The sequence below is a fragment of the Loxodonta africana genome, chromosome 3, assembly GCF_030014295.1.
Source record: "Loxodonta africana isolate mLoxAfr1 chromosome 3, mLoxAfr1.hap2, whole genome shotgun sequence".
NCBI classification, from domain to species: Eukaryota; Metazoa; Chordata; class Mammalia; order Proboscidea; family Elephantidae; genus Loxodonta; species Loxodonta africana.
The window spans coordinates 156,774,180-156,798,895 of NC_087344.1; the positions used below are offsets into that span (position 1 = coordinate 156,774,180).

The 24,716-nt window shown below is 38.6% G+C and overlaps 1 protein-coding gene across 2 annotated transcripts in view; it reads left to right on the forward strand.

The window, feature by feature from the left end:
- The first annotated feature begins 755 nt into the window (after positions 1-755).
- The window catches only part of SPAG17 (sperm associated antigen 17), a 259,459-nt gene continuing 235,498 nt past the window's right edge, over positions 756-24,716 (forward strand). For both annotated transcript variants that reach the window (XM_064282366.1, XM_003409619.4), the window contains exon 1: positions 756-1,617. In XM_064282366.1, the coding sequence (XP_064138436.1) occupies positions 1,531-1,617 (87 nt within the window). In that variant the 5' untranslated portion in view covers positions 756-1,530. The remainder of the gene's footprint in view (positions 1,618-24,716) is intronic.

The window sequence follows — 24,716 nt, forward strand, 5'->3', positions numbered from 1 at the left end:
AATTTCTTCAAATTTCCTATGGAAATATTTTTTCTGGAAAGTATACTTTAATATTGTATTAAAGTAAGAAGGGGGGTCCAAAACTTTCCATTGTTCCAAATGAGGAATTAGAGTTGAGAAAAACACCACCGTTAAACTTGCCTCCCAAATGAAGTAAGAGAGTAGTCACTGAATTATCACTCGCCACCCACACTTTCTTCTTCAAAGCAAGCAATAAAAGGGTCAGACCACCTGCCTTCTCTGGAAGGTCACTTGGCAGGACATGCTGACCAAAGCGAAGCTTTAGGCTGTATGTCTCACCTCAGTCACTCTAACCCATTGGGACAAGCCCATTGCACCTTCAGGAAAAGTGCAGGGTCTTAGCATCAGTTAGCTCTGTACTATACATGGACTCAAGAGATAGTGAAACTTCTTTGCTTGGGTTCTGCCGCTGGGTATCCTCACATTGATCTCATTGCAAAAATAAATAAACACACTCACACATATACATAAATGTAAGTTTAGCCCCAAAGTGGGGGGAGGGGCAGGCGCATCCCACATTTTGGCAAGCCAAAAACAGTGATAGCATAGGATTGTAGAGATTAAGCATACTGGATTTGGGGCTCAGGTAATCCTGGATCCTAATACTGGAGCCATGGGTCGTATCCTGTAGGATTTGGAGTAAGGTTGTTGAGAGAATTAAATGAAATGACTATGAAACACACTAGCCAGTGGTTGAGAAATGACAGTTGTTGCTCTTATTATTATTACTATCATTATTTTGAGGAATCTCCCTTACCATGAAATTTTAGATATTGATGACAGCAAAGTGGGAAAAAGTTAAGGAGATAAAGGCTCTACTTGCCAATGGGAGAGAGTTTAAAGGAACTGGAGCTGTTTATGCAGATTAGACCATGTAGAAAGACAATACTCTCATCTACAAGTTGATAAAGGATCAAGTGTAAAGGTGTTTGGACTTGTTTAGTAAGGCCCTCAGAAACAGATCTAAGACCAGACGGTGGAGGGCAGGAGGAGGCATGATTTGGCTTCATATAAGGAAGTATTTGAGGCAGACTAGGGAGCGGTTGGAAGAAGTCATAGGCTGCCTCCTGAGGAGTCAGTGCTCCATCTTAGGTTACTCGGACCGGAGAAAAACTTGAAGTCGTGGGAGGGATCCCAGGGATTTTGTGTTTCTAGACAATGCCTCGGACCAGAGAGGACGCAAGAAAAAGCAGAGGATCGAAGGGTGTGAAAGAAAGTAGCCTGACCAGGCGGAGGCCAGTCGAGCTCAGTCCCTTCACTACCGCAGCTGCCCCGCTGGAAAGCTCAGATGTAACCAGGGGGACTGGGAATCCCTCCCAAGCTGCTTTGCGCGCGCAGAGACCTGTTGCTATGGCAACGGAAGCGGTTGACCGTAAGATTCAGACCAGGTTTGGGGGAGGGGAACTCAATACGTCCAGGAGCTGGGCGTGGTTTCAGTTACTATGACAGCCGAGACGCTTAGGCGGGCCTGAGGAGAGTTTAGAGGCCAATGCTGCTCCGGTCCTCTGCATGGCACCCAAGAAAGATAAAGGAGGGGCTGTGAGCAACAGTTGTAAGATATGGGAGCCCTCGCTCATCTCTGCACACTTCAATCAGGTGAGCTCGGGCCCTTCAAGCCCTTTTTGCCCCAGCAGTGCCAGACAAGAGGCCAGAGCCTCCTAGGCTGCGCCGCCACGAGTGCCCTCCCTCAAAAAACTCTGTGGTGCTTGGTACTGCTCACCCAGACCTGATCCTTCAACTCAAAAACGACGCAGCGTCTCATTCGCAGGGAACGCCTGATGAGCCAGTGAGCGTTAGAGGGAAGAAAGAAGGAAACGGCGGGAATTAATGCGATTTCAAAGGGTGGTGTGGGGTGCACTGTGGGGAGGAGAGCTGACACTCTGACACTTCAAGACGCTTTTCAATGAAGTCTTGAAATTGTACTGATGGCACTTAGTTGTACTGAAAGTTGTCTTCATGAATTGTTCCCTTCACAATTGTATCGAAAGTTGTCTTCATGAACTGTTTGCTTCCACCTGACATCTGAAGGACACGAATTCTGTCGAATCATCTGTAGCCTGGGTTTAGTAAATGTTGAGTGGAAACACATTTGGAGTGCCTACAATAGCAATGTGGAAAGCCTGGTGGCGTAGTGGTTAAGAGCTACGGCTACTAACCAAAAGGTCGATAGTTCGAATCCACCAGGTGCTCCTTGGAAACTTTGTGGGGCAGTCTACCCTGTCCTATAGGGTCCTATAGGAATCGACTCAAGGGCAACTGGTTTGGTTTTTACAGGTACGACAGCAATGTATAAGTGAGCCTTCTGCAGATAGGAAAGGATGACTTTTTTATATAATGCCCTGATACCACTGTACCAGGGTTCTTACATATTTTTAAGGTGTAGGAGACCAGAAAACAATCAGGGATTGGGTGCCAGACTCATCCGTAAGATGCCACAAAGGCACCAGGCAATCTCCAGCCCACCTGCTTCATGACTTCAAATTGCTAGACTTAACTAGCTCCTCACCCCACCTACATTCGCTCACCTCCAGTGAGTTGGGGAGTGAATAGCTCTTGTCACCTGCCCCTGGAAATCCACTTCCACACTAAGCTGTTTCCAACTCCAGGATAACTGTTTGGGAGGAAGAAGGTTGATTCTAGGAATTCTAGCCTGGCATTCTGAACTACTTTAGAAACTGGAAAAAGTATTGTTTCATTTTATGTGTACAGGGGGCAGTACACTAGGGAATTAGTATTTAAAGTAAAAAGGAATCTAAAGTTGTGTTATGCCCTCATGAAAAATTTCTACCTATCTGTCCTGTTTTCTACTGTAATTGTCTTTTCCCTATGAACAGTAATTCTGCCTGATAGTGAAATTAGTCCTAATGAAGAATTTCATGAAAGTAGTTATACTACTGATGCTGACACGATGTCATGGAATTTTTGGTCATTTCTATAACTTTAGAAGTGAAGGATGTCAACTCAGTAATTCCCAGTTACATTCTCAAATTCTCAGAGATGTTTTTCAAAGCACTTTGTAAAAGCACCCTCTCTTTTGCTTTTATAACTCAGCATTAGCCAAAATAATTTTTTTGCCGTCTTTTTTTTGACATTGTGTAGGCCAAGTTTGGGCTTGGAGTGAACATTCCTGCCTGAATTATAAACTGCTGAACAACGGGGTTTGATGGAGGTGCTGACACTGCATTAGCTTTAGTGTTGCAAATATGAAGCTATAATTTTCCTAGCTGAATGGAAAACCTAAAGGCACTATTTTTCCTTATGGCTTGCAAACCTGAAATAATATTCAGCTTTCTTAGTCCTACTCAAACAATATACTTTCAATAAATCTTGTGTCTTAATAGAAGGAATTTGAACTTGAAGTAATATGTAGTTTTAACTACAAAGAGTGACCTCAATTTTCTTCGGTTTGTTGGAATATGTGTTTTTTTATTACGGGGGGGGACAACTGCCACCGCCCCCCCACCTCCTCCCGTATTTTTTTCTCAGCTTGGTTTCATGTCTGGTCCAAGAAGAAAATTCCCAGATTAACCTAGCAGCCCAATGCTCAGAGGCAGAACCTGACTGCCAATGTAATAGACTATGAATTTGGGTTAAAGATCACTATAGATGTGTGTTTTGCACGTAGTGAGTTTTCAAAAAATGTTATTGCTTTAGTTCCCGAGGAGTTTATTTCTGTACAGTTGCTGTTCATGTACAGAATTGTGCTCTGGGGCGTGTGGTTGAATGTGTGTGTGTGTGTGTGCACGCGTTGAGGTTGGGGAGAGGAAGTTATTCATCCTAGTTTTCCATAAGCCAGATTTTAGAACTGGCTGATTAGAGAATCCAAGTCAATTGGTAGCTTTGAACTTATGTTTGTGTTGGACTACACTAGGCTTTAAGGAGAATAAAGAAGTTCACAATTTTAGTGAATTTGACTGATATCACTATTTTGGACTGTCTGTTCAGGCTGGAGTAATTGTCAATTATTTAGTGCATTTTAGATGGTTCTAAAACATAAAATGATAGTGAATTATATAAGGTATAGTGCTAAATGATTTAGATACAGACTAGAGGTAAAGAAGATGAATGTGGGTGGGGTAGTCAGGAAATGCTTCGTGACAGACTTGCCTTTACCTGGGTCCTAATTGATCAGGTAGAATTTGAACAGGTTGAAGGTAGATTATTTTAGGCAAGGAAACCAGTACGTACTTTCAGTAAGTCTGGGACACTTATACTGAGAGAGAAAATAGTAGATTAGACTAGCTCTGGGTGTACCTTGCTCCTTAAATTAATTCTGACAATCAAATGGTCATTTACTATCCCTTCTATTCATGTAACAAAACATCTAGTTTATTAATATGTGTGAAATACCATACGTTGAATTAAAAAGAAAATATTTAGGTGTATTGGCAATGAAATTATACAATTTCACTTTAGTATGGGCTTGTATGTGACACAGATATCGAACTGGAAGTCAAAGGTGTTTGGCATTCAATAAATTAAAATCTTTCCAGCAGTCATCATGGCAGCTTTTACTGGCTACAGTGAGATGAAGAACACTCAGTGACAGAAGGTGTCTGTCTGTCTTGAGATTTACATTTTGGTCTAAGATATTTTGAAATCCTGATTTTTTTATTTCTTTTAAGCCTATCATAATCATGCGATAATATGGCAGGTGATATTGGGAAAGAGAGATTAATAGAAGCTTTATTTATGACAATTTAGGAGGAATTTCCACAATTGTTCAAACAACATGCCTATTCTCTCTAGGAGCTTGCAGATTGTACTAGGCCTATCGCATAGCTTCAAAATTGCTGAGCTTCATATTTCAATTGGTGTTTTGTGTTGTGATCAAAATTTTTGCATCAACTCAGAAAAATAAAAAAAACCCACAGTTCTATCTATGTTAAGTGACAGTATGGTACCAGAATAGAGAATATTCAGAAGCCAGGTACATATCTTTTTTTTTTTTTTCTCTCTCTCTCTTTTAAAGCTATTTTGGACTTTTTTCCCCCAAAATCCATTCTTCAGAATTCCAGAGTTCCTCGGAGGCTTGTCTGGGTTGCTTGGGATATCTCACAAGTAGAATTTGGTTTGGCTTTTGTTAATTTTTTTAAAATAGACTTTAATTTTTAGAGTAGTTTACAGAAAAATTGGGCAGAAAGTACAGAGAGTTCTCACATACCCTCTGCACACTGTTTCTCATGTTGTTAACATCTTGCATTCCTGTGGTACATTTGTTATAATTGATGGTGTTATAATTGATGGACCAATATTACCACATTATTAGTAACTAAAGTCCATAGTTTACATTAGGGCTCACTCTTTGTGTTCTACAGTCCTATGGGTTTTGACAAATGTATACTGACACATGTCCATCATTACAGCATCACACAGAATCATTTCAGTGCCCGAAGAGCACCCTATTCCTTCCTCCCTCTTTCCCCCTTAACTCCTGGCAACCACTGATCTTTTTACTGTCCCTGTAGTTTTGCCTTTTCCAGAACCTCATGTAGTTAGAGTCTTACAATAAACAGCTTTTCAGACTGGCTTCCTTCACTTAGCAATAAGCATTTAAGGTTCCTCTATGCCTTTTTGTGGAAACCCTGGTGGCATAGTGGCTAAGAGCTACCGCTGCTAACCAAAGGCTCGGCAGTTCAAATCTGCCAGGTGCTCCTTGGAAACTAATGGGAAGTTCTACTCTGTCCTATAGGGTCGCTATGAGTTGGAATCGACTCAGTGGCACTGGGGGTTCTATGCCTTTTCGTACCTGGATAGCTCTTTTTTTTTTTTATTGCTGAATAATACTCCATTGTATGGATGTACCACAAATTGTTTATCATTTCGTCTATTGAAGGGCATCTTAGTTGCTTCCAACTTTTGGCATTTATGAGTAAAGCTCATAAATATTCATGTTCAGGTTTTTACGTGGACAGATATTTTAATTTATTTGGGTAAACATCTAGGAGTGGGACAGCTGGATCATATGGTAAGTCAATGTTTAGATTTGTAAGAAGCTTCAAGACTGTATATCAAATTGGCTGTACCATTTTCCATTCCTGCCAGCAATGAATGAGAATTCCTGTTGTTCCACATGCTCACCAGCATTTGGTTTTATCAGTGTTTGGGATTTTAGCAATTCTAACAGATGTGTAATGGTATCTCATCGTTTTAATGTGTGATTATCTGATGACGGAAACCCTGGTGGCATAGTGGTTAAGTGCTATGGCTGCTAACCAAAAGGTTGGCAGTTGGAATCCACCAGGTGCTCTTTGGAAACTCTGTGGGGCAGTTCTACTCTGTCCTATAGGGTTGCCATGAGTCGGAATCAACTTGAAGGCAGCGGGTTTTGTCTGAATACACATGATGTTGAGCATCTTTCCGTATGCCTATTTGCCATATGTGTATCTTCTTTGGTAAGGTATCTGTTCAGATTTTTTGGCTATTTTGTAGTTGGGTTGTTTGTCTTCTTGTCATCGAGTTTGAAGGGTTCTTTGTATACTTTTGATACAAGTCCTTTATCAGATATATGTTTTACAAATAGTTTCTCCCGGTCTGTGGCTTGTATTTTCATTCTCATAACAGTGTCTTTCAGCAGAGAAGAAGTATTTAATTTTAATGAAGTCCAACTTACAATTTTTTTCTTTAATGGATCATGGTTTTGATGTTGTATCTAAAAAGTCATTGCCAAGCCCAAGGTCACCTACGTTATCTTCAGAAACTGTATAGTTTTGAATCTCATGTATAGGTCTATGATTCATTTTGAGTTAACTTTTGTGAATGTAAGCTCTGTGTCTAGATTTATTTTTTTGCATGAGGATATCAGTTGTTCCAGCACCATTTGCTGAAAAGACTATCCTTTTTGCATTAAATTGCTTTTAATTCTTTGTCAAAGATCAGTTGACTGTATTTGCATGAATCTATTTCTAGACTCTATTCTGTCCCACTGATCTACTTATCTATTCTTTGGCCAGTACCACACTGTCTTGATCACTGTAGCTTTATAGTAAGTCTTGAAGTCAGGTAATGTCAGTCCCCCAACTCTGATCTTCTTCAGTATTGTATTGGCTTTTCTGGGTCTTTTGCCTTTCCATAAAAACTTTGGGATCAGTTTGTCAATACCCATGAAATAGCATTTTGGGATTTTGATTGAGATCACATTGAATCTACAGATCAAGTTGGGAATATTTCACATCTTAATAATATTAAGCCTTTTTATCCATGATCATGGAGTATCTCTCCATTTATTTATATTTCCTTCAGTTTCTTTCAATGAAGTGTAGTTTTCTTCATATAGATCTTATACATATTTTGTAAGAATAAGTATTTCATTTTTTGGTGCTAATGTAAGTGATGGTATGTGTCTTAATTACCTAGTGCTGCTATAATAGAAATACCACATGTGGATGGCTTTAACAAACAGAAATTTATTCTCTCATAGTCTCTCATAGTCTAGGAGGTTAGAAATCTAAATTCAGGGCACCAGCTCTAGGGAGGGGCTTTCTCTCTCTGTCGGTTCTGGTGAAAGATTTTTGTCATAAATCTTTCCCTGGTCTAGGAGCTTCTCAGCTCAGTGACCTCGAGTCCAAAGGATGCACTCCACTCCCAGAGCTTCTTTCTTGATGGCATCAGGTCCCTCTCCTCTCTGCTCACTTCTCTCTTTTATATCTCAAAGGAGACTGACTCAAGATACAACCTAATCCTGTAGATTTGAGTTCTGCCTCATTAACAAAATTGCCTCTAATCCTGCCTCATTAACATCATAGAGGTCAGGATTTACAGCACATAGGATAATCAAATCAGATCACAAATTGATGGACAACCACACAATACTGGGAATCATGGTCTAGCCAAGTTGACACATATTTTTGGGGGACACAATTCAATCCATACAGCATGTTTATAATTTCAAATTCCAATTGTTCATTGCTGGTATATAAGAAAACAATTGTCTTTTATGTATTAACCTTGTATCCTGCAACCTTACTATAATAACTTTTTAGTTCCAAGAGGTTTTCATTTTCTTTTGATTCTTTGAGATTTTCTACATAAAAAATTATATCTTCTGCAAACAAAGGCAGTTTTAATTCATCCTTCCCAATATGTATATAATGTATATATTTTATTTCCTTTTCTTGTCTAATTATATTAGCTAGGATTTCCAGTAGAATGCAGAATAGGACTGGTGAGAGGGGACATACTTTCCTTGCTCTCAATCATAGGGGGAAAGCATTTGGTTTCTCACTATCAAGTATAATGTTAGCTAGCTATAGGTTTTGTTTGTTAGTTTGTCTTGTTTGTGTGTGTGTGTGTGTGTATGTGTGCAGGTGTTCTTTAAAGTTGAGAAAATTCACTTCTATTCCTAGTTTGCTGAGAGTTTTTATTATGAAGAGTTGTTGGGTTTTGTCAATGCTTTTTCTGCATCTATGGGTATGATCCTATGATTTTTTCTGTTAGCCTGTTGATATGATGAATTATGGTAATTCAGTTAAGAATGCTGAACCAGCCTTGCATATCTCTGATTGATCCCACTTGGTCACAGTGTATAATTCTTTTCATACAGTATTGGGTTCTATTTGCTAACATTTTGTTGAGGATTTTTGCATCTATGTTCATGAAGGGCGTTTGTTTGTACTTTTCTTTCCTAGAATGTCTTCATTTGGTTTCAGTTTAGTGTAATGCTGGCCTCCTTTTCCATCTTTTGGAAAAGCTTGAGAATTGATGTTAATTCTTATTTAAATGTTTTGTGGAATTAACCAGTGAAACCATGTGGTGTAATGCTTTCTGTTTTAGAAGGGTATTGTTAATTTTATTTCTTTAGTAGACATACAGCTGTTCAGATTATATTTTTCTCCTGTTGTGTGAGCTTTGGCAGATTTTACCTAAGACATCACATTTGTGGGCATAGAGTTGTTTATAAAGGCTCTGTTAATTTTGCTTGTTAAAGACTTTTATATTTTCACATTATCTGAGGATCATGTTTCTTTTCATTTGTTCCCAGTTTAAAGTCTTATTTTCACCTACAACAAAAAGGCAGCCATACGTACGAGACCAATTATTGGCATAATAGTTAGTCTATGCACTTACTGTGACCTTCCACAAAAAAGTTTGTGGCAACCCCCACACACCTTAACACAGTCTCAAAAGTCTACTATTCACTGATGTCCTTTTGTAATGTTGACTCCAGGTCTCTAATACCCAACCTAAAGGGATAAACACACATTGTCATTTTCCTTATGTGTATGATCAAGATTTAAATTCTTGACTAAGCCTTTAATTTTTTTCTTAATATAAACACTTCCAGATTTCAAAGCATTTGAGAGATCAGATGTAATATATCGAGGACCTTTTTCCACATTTTTAATCTTAATGTACATTTCCCCCTTTTCAAGTAAGGAATAATATTTTTGCACTATAATAACTTCTAGGTACTGGAAAAACACAAAGTGATGTTAGTGGCGTTCTTTACAACACTTAGAAATTGAGACTCTCGGAGTATCTGGGCTAACCTGTCCCTCTTATAAAACTGAGGATTCAAGAATTTCAAAGTCTAGTCCAAAGACATACAGTGATTTGGTGCAGCAGGAACCAGATCCTAGATATTTTCAGTAGCCCATCCTTTCTCCATAACAGATCTATAAACCAAAAATGAAACCCACTGCTGTTGAGTGGATACTGACTCATAGCAACCCTGTTGGACAGAGTAGGGTTTCCAAGGCTGTAATCTTTTGGAGGAAACCCTGGTGGCATAGTGGTTAAGAGCTATGCCTTCTAGCCAAAAAGTCGGCAGTTCAAATCCACCAGGCACTCCTCAGAAATACTATGGGGCAATTCTACTCTGTCCTATACAGCTGCTATGAGTTGGAATCAACTCGCCAGGAATGAGTTTGGTTTTTGGTTTATAGGAATCTTTATGGAAGCAGACTGCCACATCTTTCTCCAGCAGAGCGACTGCTGGGTTTGAACTACCAACCATTCAGTTAGCAGCTGAGCACTTAACCATTCACCACCAGGGCTCCTAACAGACCTATAAGTTTTGATAATTATAACTTTTTATGTAGACCTTCCAATTTAAAACACAGTTCCTAAATATTTGCTGTCTTATTTCAATCTTTACATCAATGCTATGAGTAGTTATTATTATGGAACAAGTCATTTAAGAACTGTCTATTGAAGTTAGTACTTAAGTTTTTTTTATTAAAGTGTTGCTTAAAACCAATAAATAAATGTGCAAACAGTACTTATTTTACATGAAGTAACATACTCCATCCTTAATATTTCTCTTATACTTTTACTCTCATTGATAACATTTAGAAGAGAGAAAAGCCTTAGTCTCTTTTATGTATTCAAGTCTTAGGCTTCTTACAGAAAGCATCTAAGTAGTACAAATAGGAATATTTGCATGTTCTGAGTGTGAAAAAAATATTTTCTTCTCTTTGAAGAAAAGTATAGAAAAATGGCTCCTTCTGCTACCAGAAGTACGCCATATTATACCGACAAACCATTTCCTGGTTGTACTAACCTAAACTTGCTCATCTAAATCTCAGACCACCTCTATCTTCCAACTTTCTGATGTCAGTGAATGGCACCATAATTCTCACAGTCACTAAAGCTCATCTATGACTCATTGGTCTTGTTCTTCCTCCATATACAGCCTGTCTCTAAGTCCTCCTGATTTTCCCTTTAACATTTTTTCATTTCTCTTTCTCTCCATTCGCACTTTTATTCTAACCTAGGCCTACATCTTTTTATCCCTGGAATTTTGCAAGAGCACTTTACCCCTACTCAATATTACCAGCTGACCAGTTGCTATCACTGACTCATGGTGACCCCATATATGCCAGAGAACTGTGCACCATAGGGTTTTCAGTGGCTGATTTTTCAAATGTAGATCGCCAGGACTTTCTTCCAAGGCATCTCTGGGTAGAATAGAGCCACCAGCCTTTCTATTAGCAACCAAGCATATTAACCATTTGTACCACCCAGAAACTCCATACCTACTATAGAGTCACCTATTTCTGTTCGTTAAACTACTGACTAATTAATCTTTCCTAAACACTGCTCCTACCATGTTAATTCCCAGCTCAAAAATTGGCAGTGATAGCCTCTAATATCCTACAACAAAGACTAATCAGCCTGGCTTCTTCAGCCCTCTCTATCTGGCCCATCTAACTATTCAGCTGAATTGCTACATACAGGCAAGCCAGTCTCCTCTCCACAGAGCAAACACAGTGAGCTGCTGAAGAAAGGCCAGCCCTGGGGCCAGAAGGCTTAAGTATTGAATCCTGTTTCTGACATGTATAATGGGTGACCTAGACCAACTTTCTTATCCTCTTTGAGACTTGTTCTCTTTTTGTAAGTGAAGATAATAATAGCCACCTAAAAGGCTGGCTGTGAAGATTAAATATTTATTTCATTTTAGAAACAACATTTGTAGAGTGTCTAGAATCTAACACGCCTTCAGTAAATGAGTTCCCCTCCCTTTCTCCCTTCTTCCTTTCTACTCATATTAGTCTCCTTGCTTGAAAAGAAAGTCTACCTTTCCTCTCCTTGTCTTATACTTTGAAGCCCCCCTGGAGCTTGTGGGAAACTTTCCTTAACCACGGTAACCCATATTTATCTTCCCTCATCTTGGCTCTAAGCTCTACTTATAATTTATTACTTGATTATGGAATATCTTTAGTTATTTGCTCTCATTTCATGTTTTATAGAACACAAGTAGAATGTGAGCTACTTCACAGCAAAAGAACATCTCACACTCCTTATGTATACCCCACAATGACTGGATGGTTCCGGGTACAGGGTATACACTTAGGATATCTATTGAATTAATTCACTGATTTACTTGGAAATATGAAGAAAACTATATAATAAAGAACAGGAAGTTAGTAGAATGAGATGTTTTTCTGAGAGAACAGGAAAGGACAGGAAACATTTATACAAAAAAAGTACCACAGCAGATATATCAGATGATGGAGAGATTGTCCTGAAAAACACCTATGCAATGATTTTAATTCACTTTTCAGAGAGATTTTATCTGCCAGCCAGGAAGCATTCAAGTTAAAATTCTTTATAACATTCATTTCACAGTCTCTCCTTATTTCAGTTGAGGAATAATATTTTTCTGTCTTTGAACATAGATTAATGGCAATAGCCAAATGGTAATAAAAGTTCCTTGGAGTCTTGAACAAAGCTTACAATTCTTGTAAAAGCTTTGGACAGTGGATATGGGTTCAAGATAGATATTGTTGAACATTTTTAATATCCCAGACCTCTTAAATAAGTTATAAAATATATAAATAGGATGACAATAAACTAAGTCTTAGTAAGTTTTTGAGAAAAAAATTCTAAATTGAGTTGAAGTACTTGAAACCGTTATAAATGTACTTTATCAAAAAGGGAAATGCATTTTATTAGAAAGAACCCTCAAACAATTTTTGAGAAGCAGTGAAGGATTTTTCAACTTTTTTGATCTTAAACAGTAGGCTATTTCTCATGTTAATGTGTATTTAAGACTTACTGGAAATACTTATAATATGAGCTGAAGACTGATGTCTGGCAGCAAGCATATTTCTGAAATTGGGTTGGTTTTTCTTACTATATTTTCTGAAATATGCTTTCACTGATATTTACAAAACAAATTGCCAGTTCACACAAAGGTTGTTTTAATAAAAGCCAGTGAAAACAACCGAATTGCTAGGAAGAACATTAAGCGGGAAATGGACTTTTCATAACCTCACATTGTAATTTCTCCTTTTGGACAAAAGCTTATTATTTGAATGAGTTTGGAACCAAAGGGAATTAACATGTCAAAATATCCACCTAGATGTTGTATGTGATCATTTTTATTGCAAATGAAAAATATCCAATATAAGTAAAATCTGTGTGTTGCCAATATGAATTTAGCAACATCCTAGGAAAATGTTGGTTGAAAAAAATGGTGAATTTTGACCAGGTTTCAGCTCTAGCCATAGAAACTATTATTGGCTCCCCAATACAGGATCAAATCCAAGGGTTTGTGCCTGCCTTTCATGGCCCTGCCTAATTTGGCCTTTCTCTGCCCATCAGTCTTTATCTCCCTCTATTTCAGTCAGTCCTATGATATCCCCAGGCACACACTCACTGTGCTCACCTCCCTACCTTTGTTCACACAGTTTCCTGGCCTGAACATCTCCCTGCCTGCATCCAATTCCTTCTCATTAAAATCCTCCCCTATATCTTTCAGAAGGCAGTGCAAGTCAGACCATCCTGGCCCTCGCTGACTTTTCTCATTTCACTAAACTACTTCAGAGATTGCTCACTTGAATGGTATCCTACTTTGACCTGCTGTCCAACGATTTCAGTGTCATCTACTCTATCTGTGTTCCCAACAGCATGTACGTTCCTAGAGGGTACAAAAAGGTTAATATTCTTAATTTCCTCCCTCCTCTCCTGCAACGCCTAACAGTGATAAGCCTATACAGTATTGATGCATTAATCCATACTTTTTTTTTTTTTTTTTTTTTTTACTGGATGAGACTCACTGACTGTGTTTTACTTTCTCGGCCCTCTGGCCTATTTTTTCTCCTGAGCTCTCAAGTCATTTCCAACCCATTGGACATGGGATCTTAAATGGAATGAGATCTCCAAGCTTTAGTTTCTGCCTTCATGAAACAGGCACAGTGATCCTATCTTCCTTGCATACGTGGAAAAGACTGTTGAGAAAATTTAAATAATAAATATCATATGTACTATATACTAGTCCATAGTATTTCAAACTTAATACATCTAAATCCAAACCTAGATTTTCCCCTTCAAACCTGCTCTTTGTTTAGTCTGCACCTTCTCCTTGAGTGGTGTCACCATTCACCCAGACAGTCACTAGGACCAAAAACCTTCCATTCATTCTGTCCTTTTTTCTCACCCCATAATCAAATCTTTAGTAAATCCTGATGGCTCTACATTTGAAATGTGTCTAAAGCCTATGCTCTTTTTACCATCCCCACCCTAATCTAAGCCACCATCATCTCTTGCCTAAACTACAAGTGCTCAAAAGCTTCAGAACTTAGTGTCCAGCTTCCACTCTTGCTGCCCCAGCATCTAATCTCCATACAGCAGGCACAGTGGTTCCTTTAATCCACAAGACATAGAATAAAGTCCAAATGCTCTTCCATGGCCTAAAAGACCCTGTGTGTCTGTCCTCTGCCAACCATTCCAGTCTGACCTCATCTTCTATCACTCACCCTTTCACTCAGCCCACTGTAACCACACTGACCTTTTTGCTGACCCTTAAATCCATCAGAGTGTACACAGCCATTTTAAAGCCTTTGCTTTTGCAGTGCCCTCTTCCTGGAATGACCCTTCCCCAGCTAGTCACATGAGCTACTCCCTCCCTTTCTTAGAATTCCATTCAAATATTGCCTTCCCTGGCTGCCCTACTTAAACTGCATCATCACACTCTATCCACTTAACCTGATTCAGTTCCTGGCTTTCTATTTTACATTTATCTCATTATTGCCTGTTTCCCTCCATGAGAATGTAAGCTCTATGAGGGCACTCAGTTGTCTAGCTCAGTGATATATCACCAGCACCTAAAAGTGTATGGCATACATTACTGTGTACCCTTGAGTTGATATCAGCTTATAGCGACCCTACATGACAGGGTAGAACTGCTCGATACGGTTTACAAGGCTGTAATCTTCGCTGAAGCAGACTGGTTCATCTTTCTCCCAAAGAGCAGCTGGTGAATTCAAACTGCCCACCTTTTAGTTAGCAACAGAGCACTTAACCACTGTGCCACCAGGGCTCCTGCTCATGCCTGCAGGTCCATCACAGAGCCTAATACGGGCGTCAGGTCTCCCTCAGAGGTCCCTATGTGGCGGTCCTGTGGCACTGCATGTAAAACAACAACAACAACAAAAAACACTGCTGTCAAGTTGATTAGCATTGCATATACCAAAAAAAAAAAGAAGAAGAAAAAAATAAACCCATTGCCATCAAGTGGATTCTGACTCGTAGCAACCCTATAGGATGGGGTAGAACTGCCGCATAGAGTTTCCAAGGAGAGCCTGGTGGATTTGAACTGCTGACATTTTAGTTAGCAGCCATAGCTCTTAACCACTAGGCCACCAGGGTTTCCATGCCACCATGGTAGAGGGACTCAAAAAGCATTTGCTGAATGAAGGAATACTGGGTGCTCCATAAGGAAGACCTCTCAGTAGTAGTAATATTAATAAATTTATAGAGGTAGTGTGCAAATCAAATAGAGTATATGAAAAAGTATGTGACGCTATTTAGCCCTATGTAAAAATATTGTACTTTAAAAAAAATGTATTTCCATATAGATGTAACATATGTATTTCAAACCCAACCTGTCTAAAATTGAACCCATTTGCCTACCCCACAAATTTCCACCTCCTCCTTTGTACCCTGTCTTGGATGCTGGTACTGTCCTGTTCATTGAAGTTAGAAACCATCTTTGACCTCTTCCTTCTAATATCAAATTAGTCAGCAATGTCTACTGATTCTACCTTTCTATTCCTGTTCTTTCCTTTCCACCTTCCATAATTTCTAACTAGTATCATTAAAATAGCCTTCTAAACTCCCTCATTGCCTGGCCTTATTCAGGGACCAAAGTTATAAGGATTTTAACTATCACAGTCATAAGTAAATCAGCACATAAATTAAAAATTTAAAAATCACTATTCTCTCAATGAGCTAAACTGTGTATACTGTATAAAACTATTTGCCAGTAGTTTGATATAATTTTTAGTACATACCACTCATCAAATTTTTCTAATGATTTCAAAACCACTTGTGGATTTTTAGAAATGTTGGTGTGGTCTTTGGCTTGACATGGCTTTCGTTTCCTAAATGATGCCCCTGTCTGAACCATGATGTGACCTGGAGAGCATCCCCAGACTCTTCACAGAACTTTCAAGTTTATTAAACAAAATCCATTGCCATCGAGTCGATTCCGACTCATAGCCACCCTACAGTAGAGTAGAACTGCCCTATAGGGTTCCCAAGGAATGGCTGATGGATTTGAACTACTGACCTTTTGGTTAGCAGCCAAGTACTTAACCACTGGGCCACCAGGGCTCCATTAAGTTGATATTACATAATTTGTAGTCTCAGTACATAGAGAATTTCTCCTAATATCAACAATATTGTGCTGAAAGTTCTTTGAGTTTTTGCTCAACTTCTAGTAATTACACTGAAATAATGCCATCTGAGATTTTTATATATTTAATTTCTCTCCTAACAGCTAAGTCAAAGGAATCAAAATATGACATCCTAAAATTACTGCTTTTGAATTATTGAGCTATATCTTACATATTGGAATGTCATATTTAATTAGTTGGCTTAATTTTATAAATTTTCAATTACCCTAAATCTGCTTTGTTTGCAAACATATGTGGCTAAATTTTAGGATTGAATTAATTGAAGGAGGTTAAAAGTTCATTGTACTTTTCATTTTTGTCATCAAATCATAAACTTATTTCTGTATAATTTATTATACAATCTAATGGTTTTTCTCTTAGAATTGATACTTTATTTTGTTTTCTTTTAAAGTGTCATTTATTTCCTTCTTTCTATTGTCTTCTGCTTCCCTTTCAGTTTGTTTTGTTTAATTTTATGTGGGCAATCATGTTTTCATTTCTTATAAAGCTAAAGAGAATATCGACATTTCTGTTAGAATATTTTATTAAAGCCAAATCTCTAAATATTAATTTTATTTTCCAAATGCTTAACTACTCCCATTTCATGACTTATATTAAGATGAACATATGAGATTTGGCATGATTTCCACTGAGTGTTTCCAGTTCTGGCACTATAGGTTGCCATTGAGAACCCAATTTTTCTAATGTTCAATAGCCATCACTCTTTAGATATGTTATTTAATTATCTCCAGTGTTTATATGATATATGGTAGAAAATAGAAAATTCATTTAGGAAACATTTGTATTGATTTATTTGATTTACATCTTTTATTGCATCATCTAGATAAATCAAATCTGGTGAATTTGGGCCAAAACAAAACATCTGGAACTTTTTCTAAAATTTTGAACTGAAACTTTGGACTTTCTCCATGTTACCACCCTGGCATTGTCTGTTTTTATGTAAATAATTCTCAGTAAAACATTTTTCTTGGCTGCCAGTGATACAGTTCGAGATATCACAAATGCTGTTTCCGTCTAGTTCCATTAGGTCAACAAAAACATTTAACTGTCTTTAGCATCTTTAACTTTGTATATTATAAAATAAAAATCCTTATTTAAACACTTTTAGGTGAAACATTTGAAGCTTAATCAATACTGGTTAAGTTTTTACTACTTTGATTTATATGTTTTCCAAAAGGTTTCCTTCTCATTTCAGTAGATAAATGTTTTGCCATGCTAAGACCATAAATCTAGTTTGCAGTGATACACCCATGTTCACTTTTTTTTCTGAAGCTTAACTAAGTAATCCAGGTCTGAAAAATGCTCATTTATGGGAAGTTCTGATGATACGTTTTAAAATATTTTTAATTACTTTATTGACACACTTATAAAAAGTTTTTATTCTAAAATACCTTAATGCATGAAACTGATTCATGATGTTCTTAATTTTTTTTATTTACAATTGCACAATTTCTTTATTGAAACCAACAGTTTTAAGAAAACATGATAGCCACTCTGATAAAAGGTGTTTCACCTATTCAACTTTTAACAGTACAACCTTTGAGCTCCATTTCCATCCAACATTTATATCACTAATAATAATGTTTGTCAAATTTTTATGTTGAAAGAATCAAGTTGTTTTTCATTTTAGTAAAAAAAAACCACTGCTGTCGAGTCAATTCCAACTCATAGTGACCCTATAGGACAGAGCAGAACTGCCCCATAGGATTTCCAAGGAGCAGCTGGTGGATTTGAACTGCTAACCTTTAGCTTAGCAGCCAAGCTCTTAACCACTATGCCACCAGGGCTCCATTTTTGGAAATCAAGCTGTTTATTTATTTTGTGATGAATTTTGTACAGCATCAGAACATGTGTCAGGTTATTGTTGATTAATTTTTTTCTTCTCTAATCTCCTGAAAATCAGAATATTTACACGTTTATGATACTTAAAGGGAGTCTCTGGGTAAAACAAATGGTTAAGTGCTCATCTACTGATTAAAAGGTTGGTGGTTCTAACCTACTCAGAGGCACTTTCGAAATAAGACCTAGTGATCTGCTTCCGAAAGGTCACAGCCTTGAAAACACTGTGGAGCTCAGTTCTACTCCACAAACTTGGGGTCACATAAATTGGAATTGACTCAACAGCAACTAGTTTGATACTTAAAAGAAACATTAACACACCCAGACTTCTAAGTCTCTCACTGTAGATTTTCATTTTAAATATTTTGTCATAAATTTTTGTATCATAAATATTGAAAACTGAACACTTACTACTTACATAAAAATTGGAGTGCACTATAATTAAAATGAAAGTGAAAACAAAACAATTCAAAAGCAATAACTGGAGGAGGATGATAAAGTGGTGACCATCTGGAAACCCAGAATGCTTAGTACAAGATGTGCAGTGCAGTCTTGCTGCCCCCTGTGACTCAGCCCATACTCAAAGCCATGGTGCAAAAGTTTCTCCAATGTCACAATGCCCAGAAGCCCAATTAGCAACGATGGTGGTAACATCCTAAAATAATCAGCTTGTGCTAACATGTTTATATTAGAATTTACATTATTAATTAATCTTACCACTAACCACAGTTACTTTTATACCACTTACCAGCCAGTATGTATTTCACTTCAACCACCAGCATGGCACCACCCGTGTGTGTGCTGACTATCAGCACCACCTTCTCTTGTCCCCTGTATGTACCCTCTGCAAGGGCACCTGGGTTTTCTTTCTACAATGCCAATATGATCGTGCCACTTCCTGCGTCAGTATCAACTCTTACTATTATTTACTTGGCCCCTGCCAATCTTCCTAATTCCATTCCAGCCTTGTCTTCCCTCCTCATACCCAACCTTTTGTCACACTGAACATCCCAAACCTGCTAGGCTGTTTTGTGCTTTGAGGCATATCCAAAAACCCATTGCCACTGAGTTGATACCTACTCATAGCAACCCTATAGGACAGAGTAGAACTGCCCCACAGTCTGCCACATCTTTCTCCCTCAGAGTGGCTGGCGGGTTCAAACCACCAACCTCTCAGTTAGCAGCCAAGTGCTTTAACCACGGAGCCACCAGGGCTACTTTGAAGCTATAGAATATTTTATTTGGAATACCCTTCCTTCCCTAACACCACTTGTTGAACTCTTTCTCATTCTTAAAGTCACAAGTCAAATGTGCTTTCTTTCTGAAACTATCCACAACTTCCCATCTCCCATGTTCAATTTGCCAAGTTCCTAGAGTACATGTATACACACATAATGATGGTACTTACCATGTTTATTATAGTTATTATGGGCCTGTCCTCTCACTTGACTGTGAATTTCTCTAGGACAAGAGGTAAGTCTTACTATCTTTGGGAACATAGTTCCTGTGACATTCTCAGTCAATCTTAATGGAAGGAATGACAAAATAAATGCATTAGTCCTTCCTGTTACTTATACCAACACCACTCCCCTTTGAATCATGTCTTCCTTCCTTCCCTCATTATCTTGCTTTTTTATTGAGGTATAACAAACAACAATATTAAATATCCAGCTTAAGAAATTTTGATACACCCCTATAATCCATCATTCAGATGAAGATATAGGATATTTACAACCCTACCAACATTTACAATCTTGCAAGTCAATACCTACCTTCATATAAATCATGGGGGGCATTGGTGGTTCAGAGGTAGAATTCTTGCCTTCCATGTGGGAGACCTGGGTTTGATTCCTGGCCAGTGCACCTCACGCATATCCACTACCCATCTGTAGTTGAGGCCTATGTGTTACTGTGATACTGAACAGTTTTTGAGTAAGCTTCCAGACTAAGGCAGACTAGGAAGAAAGGCCTGGTGATCTATTTCTGAAAACCAGCCAGCAAAAATTCCATGGATCACAATAGTCTAATCTGCAACAGGTCATATGAGTGGCACAGGACTAAACAGCATTTCCTTCTGTTGTGCATGGGGTCACCGTAAGTCAGGGCTGACTCAATGGCAGCTAACAGCAACAGCAACATTTATATGCTGGCTCAACTCAGAATGCTTTGTGAAATCTCCCCACAGTGCTTAACTGCCTCCACAGCACCATGTCAGCATCACAACATCTGTTGACGAAATCAAGGCAGAGTGGCAGAGAACAAGGCCCTCTGGTCTGGGAATCAGGACATGCCTCTTGCTATCTATGTCACCGTGAGCAAGTTTCCAAGTCATAGATTTTTTTTTCCCCAATCTGCTAAGTGAAAGAGCTGAACTAAATTGAATATATCTCCCAGCACTAACCTCTCTAAATTTAGGTTTTACCATGCCATCCATTTTTCATATCTTGTATAAAAAAAAAAGCAGTTAAATAAGACCCACCCAAAGATAATTCCCAGGGCTCCCCACTGTTACCATATCTCCATCCAGTGAAGAATTGTCTGTTAACCTTCTATTTTCTTAAAACCAGCTCTCTAACTATGACAAAATGTTTCCTCTATTTCCGTGGTAACTCAATATATTTGGTATGAAATTTGTAAATGCCACCAGGGCTCCTTAATATCCTGATAAACAGAAAAACTATTGAAGTTGTCAAGGATTTCATTTTACTTGGATCAACAATCAACACCTATGGAAGCAGCAGTAAAGAAATTAACTATAGACTGCATTGGGCAAATCTGCTGCAAAAGACCTCTTTAAAGTGTTAAAAAGCCATGGCATTTTCAATCGCATCATGTGCATATGAAAGCTGGACAATGAATAATGAAGACCAAAGAAAAGTTGATGCCTTCGAATTATGGTGTTGGTGAAGAATATTGAACATACCATAAACTGCCAGAAGAATGAACAAGTCTGTCTTAGAAGAAGTACTCACAAAATATCCTTTATAAGCAAAGATGGTGAGACTTTTTTTCACATACTTTGGACATGTTTTCAGGAGGGACCAGTCACTGGAGAAGGACATCATGCTTGGTAAAGTAGAGGGTCAGCAAAAAAGAGGAAGACCCTCACCAAAATGGACTGACACAGTGACTGCAACAATGGGCTCAAGCATAGCAAGGACTGTGGGGATGATGCAGGATCGGGTATTGTTTCGTTCTGTTGTACATAGGGTCACTATGAGTCAGGATCAACTTCACGGCACCTAACAACAACAAGACAGACACATCGCAAAATATAAATTTAAAAATGCATTCCAGAGGAAAATATAAATGAATTTCTTTTTTCAATTTCTGGGGATCTTACATCTTTCCAGTAGAGTGAAGAACTGAGAATTGTCTGGCTATGTCTATAACTAATTTGTGTTTTGTTTTGTTTTTACAAACAAATTATATGGTCTTTACTTGCCATCACTCAGGCATTCTCTTTTTGTAGATATTTAAATATTGGGAACGGTAAGACTGAGTGCAGCCAGCTAGTGAATGCGAAGTTTGAACATGGCTTCATTAAGTAATTAAATTCAATTGAAAAACATTGGCCCCTTCCATGTTAAAACACTACCCTATGTACTACCTGGAGTGTATGAAAATGGGAGGGGTTGGTCAGTGGAAAAAGAACAAGACAGCATTCCTGTCGTTCCAGAGCTTACAACCTGAGAAAACGTTCTCAAAGTGTAATTTGGGGACCAACAACATCAACTTCATCTGGAAACTTGTAAGAAATGCAAATTATGAAGCCCCACCCTAGGCTTAGAAATTCAGGGTAGAGCCCAGTGATCTGTGCTTTAACCCATTCGAGACCAAATTATTTTTCACTTCTAATTTTTTGTTTTGTCATTAATGGAATGCATGCTGAATCACTGAGTTTGTCTGAATTTTTGGTAGGTAATATGGGTTTTGAATAATATTATGAGGGACATGTATGTATCGCTGGACTCTGGGGGTAGGATTCGTAGAATGAAAGATTCAACTTCCAAATAACATTCCAAACCAAACCTACTGCCATTGAGTCGATTCTGACTCATGGCGACCCTATAGCACAGAGTAGAACTGCCCAATAGAGTTTCCAAGGAGCGCCTGGTGGATTCAAACTGTCAAACTCTTGGTTAGCATCCATAGCACTCAACCACTACGCCACCAGAGTTTCTATAAAGAACACACAGGAACCTGGAAATATACTTACAAGACTTAACTTGCTGTACAAAATCCAAAAGAAAAGTTTTACACAATCACACCTCCAGGATACACCACCTAATACAATACCCTGTAAAAACATTAATTTGCAGCACACTCCCATTTCTTCTATTTCAAACAGTTACACAGGTCTCTACCTGCTGGCAGCAAGTACTGTCAGTGGGAAAGCAGCTTCCCAAGAAACCCCAGAGGCAGAAAATGTAGATGGACTCTGTATGTTCTGCTAAATGTATGCTGAAGTTTGAGACATACATTAATATAATGACCACAGTGTAAATACTGTGTTACTTGTATAGTATTGACAATGGGTTTTCATAGGCACGAGACAGAAGAGATCACTGTTGGATGGGATGTTTAGGGAAAGAGTCATGGATGAAGTGAGAATTTCACTTGGAAGGAGGGCATTCTGGATAAAAAGACTAAGCTGAGCAAGACAGAGAGCTGAGAAACACACATTTTTTTTTTTATTAACTTTTATTGAGCTTCAAGTGAACGTTTACAAATCAAGTCAGTCTGTCACATATAAGTTTATATACATCTTACTCCTTACTCCCACTTGCTCTCCCCCTAATGAGTCAACCCTTCCAGTCTCTCCTTTCGTGAAAACTTTGGCAGCCTCCAACTCTCTCTATCCTCCCATCCCCCCTCCAGACAGGAGATGCCAACACAGTCTCAAGTGTCCACCTGATATAATTAGCTCACTCTTCATCAGCATCTCTCTCCTACCCACTGTCCAGTCCCTTTCATGTCTGATGAGTTGTCTTTGGGGATGGTTCCCATCCTGTGCCAACAGAAGGTTTGGGGACCATGACCGCCGGGATTCCTCTCGTCACATCCACACCATGAAGTATGGTCTTTTTATGAGAATTTGGGGTCTGCATCCCACTTATCTCCTGCTCCCTCAGGGGTTCTCTGTTGTGCTCCCTGTCGGGGCAGTCATCAATTGTGGCCAGGCACCAACTAGTTCTTCTGTTCTCAGGATAATGTAGGTCTCTGGTTCATGTGGCCCTCTCTGTCTCTTGGGCTCTTAGTTGTCGTGTGACCTTGGTGTTCTTCATTCTCCTTTGCTCCAGGTGGGTTGAGACCAGTTGATGCATCTTAGATGGCCGCTTGTTAGCTTTTAAGACCCCAGACGCCACATTTCAAAGTGGGATGCAGAATGTTTTTGTAATAGAATTATTTTGCCAATTGACTTAGAAGCCTCCTTAAACCATGGTTCCCAAACCCCCGCCCTTGCTCCGCTGACCTTTGAAGTATTCAGTTTATCCCGGAAGCTTCTTTGCTTTTAGTCCAGTCCAGTCCAGTTGAGCTGACCTTCTATGTATTGAGTGTTGTCTTTCCCTTCACCTAAAGCAGTTCTTTTCAGCTAATTAATCAGTAAAAAAACCCTCTCCCTCCCTCCCTCCCCCCCTCGTAACCACAAAAGTATGTGTTCTTCTCAGTTTATACTATTTCTCAAGATCTTATAATAGTGGTCTTATACAATATTTGTCCTTTTGCCTCTGACTCATTTCGCTCAGCATAATGCCTTCCAGGTTCCTCCATGTTATGAAATGTTTCACAGATTCGTCACTGTTCTTTATCGATGCATAGTATTCCATTGTGTGAATATACCACAATTTATTTACCCATTCATCCGTAGATGGACACCTTGGTTGCTTCCAGCTTTTTGCTATTGTAAACAGAGCTGCAATAAACATGGGTGTGCATATATCTGTTTGTGTGAAGGCTCTTGTTTCTCTAGGGTATATTCCGAGGAGTGGGATTTCTGGGTTGTATGGTAGTTCTATTTCTAACTGTTTAAGATAACACCAGATAGATTTCCAAAGTGGTTGTACCATTTTACATTCCCACCAGCAGTGTATAAGAGTTCCAATCTCTCCGCAGCCTCTCCAACATTTATTATTTTGTGTTTTTTGGATTAATGCAAGCCTTATTGCGAGATGGAATCTCATCGTAGTTTTAATCTGCATTTCTCTAATGGCTAATGATCGAGAACATTTTCGCATGTATCTGTTAGCTGCCTGAATATCTTCTTTAGTGAAGTGTGAAACACACAACATTTTTGAGATACCGTTATTAACTACTAAGTAGACATTGTATTAGATGTTTTACATACATTGGAGTGGTTATCCTCACGAGAACCCAAAAAATATTATCCCCACTTTACATGAGGAAATTGAGGCTCAGAGAATTTATGCAGAGCAACTTGCCTCAGAGCTGTGAGAATTTAGAAGAGAAATGGGAGATAGGTATTATAAATGTTAGGAAGAGAATGTAAAGGGCTTTGAATTCCAGTTTGGAGTTCAGGAGCTATCTTATCCTTTTTTACCAAGAGGGATATATTTAACATTTTCTGAGAGGGAAAGGTTAAATAATGATATCTTAGGAAAATTATCAGATTGGAAATGGGAGAAACTGGAGACTTTAATAGACCCTATAGAAAGCGCTTTCAACAGTCCAGATCTGAGACAGTTTTAGGCT